The sequence below is a fragment of the Tigriopus californicus genome, chromosome 2, assembly GCF_007210705.1.
Source record: "Tigriopus californicus strain San Diego chromosome 2, Tcal_SD_v2.1, whole genome shotgun sequence".
Classification (NCBI taxonomy): domain Eukaryota; kingdom Metazoa; phylum Arthropoda; class Copepoda; order Harpacticoida; family Harpacticidae; genus Tigriopus; species Tigriopus californicus.
In genome coordinates this window covers 2977954-2983215 of record NC_081441.1, presented here as the reverse complement: position 1 = coordinate 2983215, position 5262 = coordinate 2977954, and the positions used below count along the sequence as shown (strand labels likewise).

Below are 5262 nucleotides of genomic sequence, written 5' to 3'. Positions count from 1 at the left end.
ACTCTCAAAATTGCCCACCCTGCCTATGGGTGGGTGGGTGAGTGGTTAGTACACAACCGGTTGGCTTAGAAGCTCAGTTCGCAGTGAGGTGGAAACGGAAATCGACAGGTGAACTGTCGTTGGTAGCGGCCTAATTGTCTGCTCCAGTTGCTACGCAACCTCATCCATCGGGTACTGGTATCGCTTTCTAAGATAAGTGTCCATGGGCTTTTTGGACCTTCTAATACATCAAATTAACAGATGGTCGTCATTGGTCCGGATTGTTTCTTGCCTTATCTTCTCAATTTGTTGGTGATTGTGGAAAGTTCAGAGAGTAAGCTTGGAATTGCTGAACCTCAGCCATCCAGTTCATGTGTGACGAAGAGGCTTCTCCTTCATCTCCAATGTTTTGTCCCACGATGAGCTCCTCACACTCCTTTAGGAGGCTACTGCCATTATGAATGCTACACCCTTATGAGAAGTCTCTACGGACCCTGGTGATTCCATACCCTTGTGCCCCGCCTTGCTGCTTACCATGAAAGGCAACCCCCACGCAGCCGCCTAAGATACGTTTTCCAAGCAAGATATCCTCGCGTATTGGAAGAGACGTTGGCGGAGAGTACAGGCCATAGCGGAAGAATTTTGTGTATCTTGGAGACAGGGTTAATTGGCGAACTTATAGGAGAGGAGGAAGTGGATGAAGCCCAGGAGGTCAGTCCATATTGGTGATATCGTGCTCTTACGAGACATGACGGTCAAACGAAACCAATGGCCATTGGCACGGGTGCAAGGCGTCAAGATTAGTGAGGACGAGCTGGTGAGAACGGCAACGATTGTAATGGTTAAAAAAGGTGTTGGGGATACATTAAGGAAAAGTTTTTTAGAACGGCCAATTGGAGAAATTTTGTACCGAAAAAAGAAAAATCCAATTACGCCATTTACGAACTAGCCAAGGACTCGACGCGGGTCGATGGGGGGGAGGGAGTGTTCTGTCATTTGCGATTGCCGCTTCTGTTGCTAGGGGGATTGGGTGTGGGATAAAAAGGACAACAAATCAGCGTATTCAGCAACAAAAAATCCTCTCTATTTTTGATTCTGTGAAAACTCGTGTGCCCTCTTGTTCATAATTCTGTTCTTGAACCAATATCCCAGAGTTTGGTAAGGCCCCGTTTTTTATATCCAAAGATTTATTTTCTACCTTAAAATAGTCTCAATATCTTAACCACAAATATATTAACTGAATATTGGACCATCTTTTCGTTTATCGTCAATATTAACGTCGACCCGTCTACCACTTACAGCTAGGGAAATATGAATGAAAACTAGAGAGTTCTGATCCGGATCCCATAACAATAAGGTTAGCACGATTTAGAAGTAGTTCGTTCATATGTTAAGTCTACCGCGGACTTCTAGAGATGTGGACTGCGAAAGGAAGTAAAAATTTCTTATCTCCTAAACTGTTCACTTTATACCAAATAAGCATTTATCCGACCGCAAGATAAGCCCAAAGTTATGTAGATAACACTACTTAAAATTCGAATTTTCGGGCTGCTCTTGAACAGCTACAAACAGCTTTTGACAATATAACTTTGACCCGAACCACTTTCCAAGTAAATTATATCAAAATGGCCTGCCTTTAATTGAAGAGATCTGCGTTTCTTATTTTATTACTATAATTGGAAAAGTGGCTTAGAGCTCCTATGACCAAGTATGGTATTCACAGCCCATATTCCTAGAAGTTAATAGGCATACCTAGGGACCCATCTATACTATAGAACTGTAGGGCTGCCCACGGGTCTACCATTGATTTATATTTGCGGTTTCAAATCAAAACACTCTCTTTCACTTTTAAGGCTTATCTTGACTCTAAACTAGAGTTAATAGGTCATTACTAAAGCTGTATTTTGTTTTGGGTTTAATGTTATTCAATTTCGTGTGGACGAACGTAAATCTTTCTCAACTGTAAGTTTTGTGCAAATTTCCCCTTCTAATTTGCTTCATCTTTAAGTACCCTATCTGCGTTTGCTTTAAATGCAAACACCGTGTTCAGTAAAGCATCTAGCTAGTAATTGGGCTGATGTCAGGCGCGTTTAAACTGTGGTTGCCATAAAATTAACATTTAGTCGCTTATCTTAAATCCGTTCAAATTCGGCGCCTCTTTCCGGTCCTTTCCCTGTCATTTCGGCCCTCTGTTGGCACGACCGGAGAAAGGCCCCCACGGAATATTTGAGTGGCTTCCGCAACGAGCACGTCAGTGACAACAGCAGTCTCAGCTACACTCTCAAGAGTATCCTCAGATACTTCATAACTGGCAAGCAAAGTGATATCTCTGAGATTTCTCCATAAATCAACCTTGTGTAGATGAGTAATCAGTTTGTGCTGCATGAAATTTAATGTGTTTCATGAATTGTGTTGGCGATGTGAATTTACTAACCGCAAACCCATGTTGAGTGCTCAAATTCGCGACCCAAGCCATCCGGATCCTCTTAATTCAATCTTGATCTCGCTTTGATAATATCTAATACACTTTCGAGGCAGCATGTCTAGTTCAGAGACTTCAGGAGAGCCGGCTTTAAGTTTCTCGTGTCGAGCTTATGCCAAGATGGCTTTGCATGCGGCCAAGTATCCGCATTGTGCCGTGAACGGTGTTCTCCTGGCGTCCAAAGCTCAGATCAAGAGCCTCTCCACATCATCTTCGTCGTCTTCTCCCAAAATGCTCGTGGTGGATGCCATCCCGTTGTCCCATCAATCCCGGGGTCTTTCGCCCATGCTGGAAATGGGCTTGGCCCTGACTGAGAGCCTGGCCGAACAGGAGGGTCTAGGGGTGGTGGGCGTGTATCATGTGAACGAGCTCTTTCACGACATTTCCGAGGATAGCTTCATGAAGGAGGTAGGCAAGAAGATTGCCGAGAACATGTCCTTCTCCCTAGTAGTCACGGTGGATAATCAGAAACTGAGTTTGGTCATGGAGAGTCACGCCCTGATTGTGCGCCAGTGCAGTGGCGATAAGCTCAAGGATGTGCAGGATATCATTTTGGAAGGGCCCACTTTGGAGGTTGTGAGCACATTGCTCCAGCGGAAGAATCAGGCCCTTCTGAATGATTTCGATAACCATTTAGATGACATGGGGTGTGACATTTTGAATCGAGATCTCAACTCCGTCATTCTTCAGTGTTTGGAACGACTGGATTAAAGAGTTCTTTAGGATTGAATTGACGTGCGAATGAAGACACGCGGATATGGATTGTGAAGCATTTTCACCATTATTATTCACCACTGCGACATGATTGATTATTCAGATATGGACAATTTCGTTTTCAATGCCGATTTCACTTTCGCCCCTTTTGCAATATTTTTTCAATTCCCCATAATCATCCCTTGTTCTACTATACCATAGAAAATAAAACTCATGATGTAGCAAAAGCTTTTTAATGTTCATGGTGTGCCAGGTGTGCGGATATACTACATGCAACTCTTTATGCACTAAATCTACTGCCATTCGAGGATTTTTTCTGCACAGGTTTAGCAATTAAAAGAGCTTATTTGGTTCCCAATCCCTGCCAAGTTGTCAGGAACACAACACCCAAAACCATTGGGTGTATTCAGGCTGCCCACAGGCCCTGACTGTTTCGGGGGTCTTAGGTTGGACCCAATGGGCAAATGACCAAGGCTATCAAGGATTACTGTTCTATAAAGCCCATGGCCAAGCAAAATTCAGATATCATGCAATGTGTTTAGATTCAATATGGAGATTTGTATGCATGACATCGGATGGTGGCATCTTCGACTTATGAATAGGACAAGCAATTCACCAAATTAAGCATCTGTAGCAACATACGCTTTATCAAATATCTCTCTTTTTATATACTTTCAAAGTGTTGCACACATTTCTATGTATTCGGTGTGATGAACAGAGCCTAATGTGAAGTTATAGGGACTGCTTGTTTAATAATGAGACATCTCGCGGCAAAAAAAGGAAAGACAGCGTTAGTAAACCCTCTGCTACCGTTTGTTCTTGTGTCATTGTAAAGAAACATAATCAAAAACCCTAGACTGAATTTGAAGTTGATGAGTTAAGAGTGATGTTTTCCAACTTTATAAGCTCTATCTTGAACAAACCATCAAGCAAGAAATCCTTGCAATTTTGAATGAGACATTCAGCAACATTGAAAATCCAAAAAAACTGTGGATTACTCATAGCATCAGTTCAGTAATCACAGAAGTTTGTTACTAGAGTTGATTCACTTTTTCAATGATGTCACATCGGTAGTGGCATATTGGGAAACCATTAGCTAGCCTCAAAATGTAACTGATTATTCCCACATCAAACTAGGGTCGTTTTTTTATTATTGATACGTTTGATGACTCATTGCTTTGGTAATTGGATAGTGTCTTTTTAAAACTAAGAATGGAAGTGATGTGATCAAATGAATTATTACAGTAGAATGTAGGGTACCAGAAAACCTCGTGTGATAGGCTGCGACACAATGCCATTAAAGTTCTTTATTGTTTGAACAACTCATACATCAAGTGTGATGATAAAGAGTATGGGCTAAAAAATTAGACTAGATTTCTTGGAAAAAGTCAATTCAGTTTTCTGTATAGTGGCATTATTTTTATTTGCAATTAAAACTCGCATCAGTAGTGATTTGGAAAATATTTAACTTTAAGATGTAAAACATTGAAATGAAATTTACTTCAAAAAAGGTGAAATATCTAAAGGCAAGCTCGATAGTCGAGAAAATTGAAAGGTTTTGATTCACAGATACTATAAATTGCTCATTTCGTTTTTTCACCAAGAAATTTCAAAAGTAGATGCGAAAATTGAGACTCTGTCCAACACATTTTCATGATTAATTTTTCAATTGAGTTAAAACAGTGTTATTACCAGGGCATTAGTAACGAAATTACAAGTAACAAAATTACAGTAATTCGTTCCTTTTTTCGAAAAAGGAATTGTAATTGATATGATAGAGTGTGATAGAGTACGCCCTGACAATCCCATTTTTCCGCATGGGGACGTATGTGTATATGTTAGAAATAACCTGCACATTAGTCATGTAAAAATGTCTAATGGAGAAGTAGAGGTCTTAGTTTGTCATATGCAAGGTCTTGATCTGTCCATTGTGACAATATATAGGCCCCCCTTTTGTTCAGTAAGCTCGTTCTTGTCAGCTCTCAAATTCATAGGAAATGAGTTGGACCAGTCAATTTGCTCAAAGGTTTTCTTTGTAGGGGACTTCAATTTTCCGGCTAGCGTTGTAGAGTGGGAGGCTAGTCCAG

General features: G+C 41.0%; 1 protein-coding gene across 1 annotated transcript; it reads left to right on the top strand.

Annotated features, from left to right (window-relative positions):
• The first annotated feature begins 2211 nt into the window (after nt 1-2211).
• On the top strand, nt 2212-3402 carry LOC131893517 (ER membrane protein complex subunit 8/9 homolog). The gene has a single exon (XM_059243567.1). It carries the CDS (start codon nt 2519-2521, stop codon nt 3170-3172), a length of 654 nt encoding a protein of 217 aa, XP_059099550.1. The 5' UTR covers nt 2212-2518; the 3' UTR covers nt 3173-3402.
• The last annotated feature ends 1860 nt before the right edge of the window (nt 3403-5262 follow it).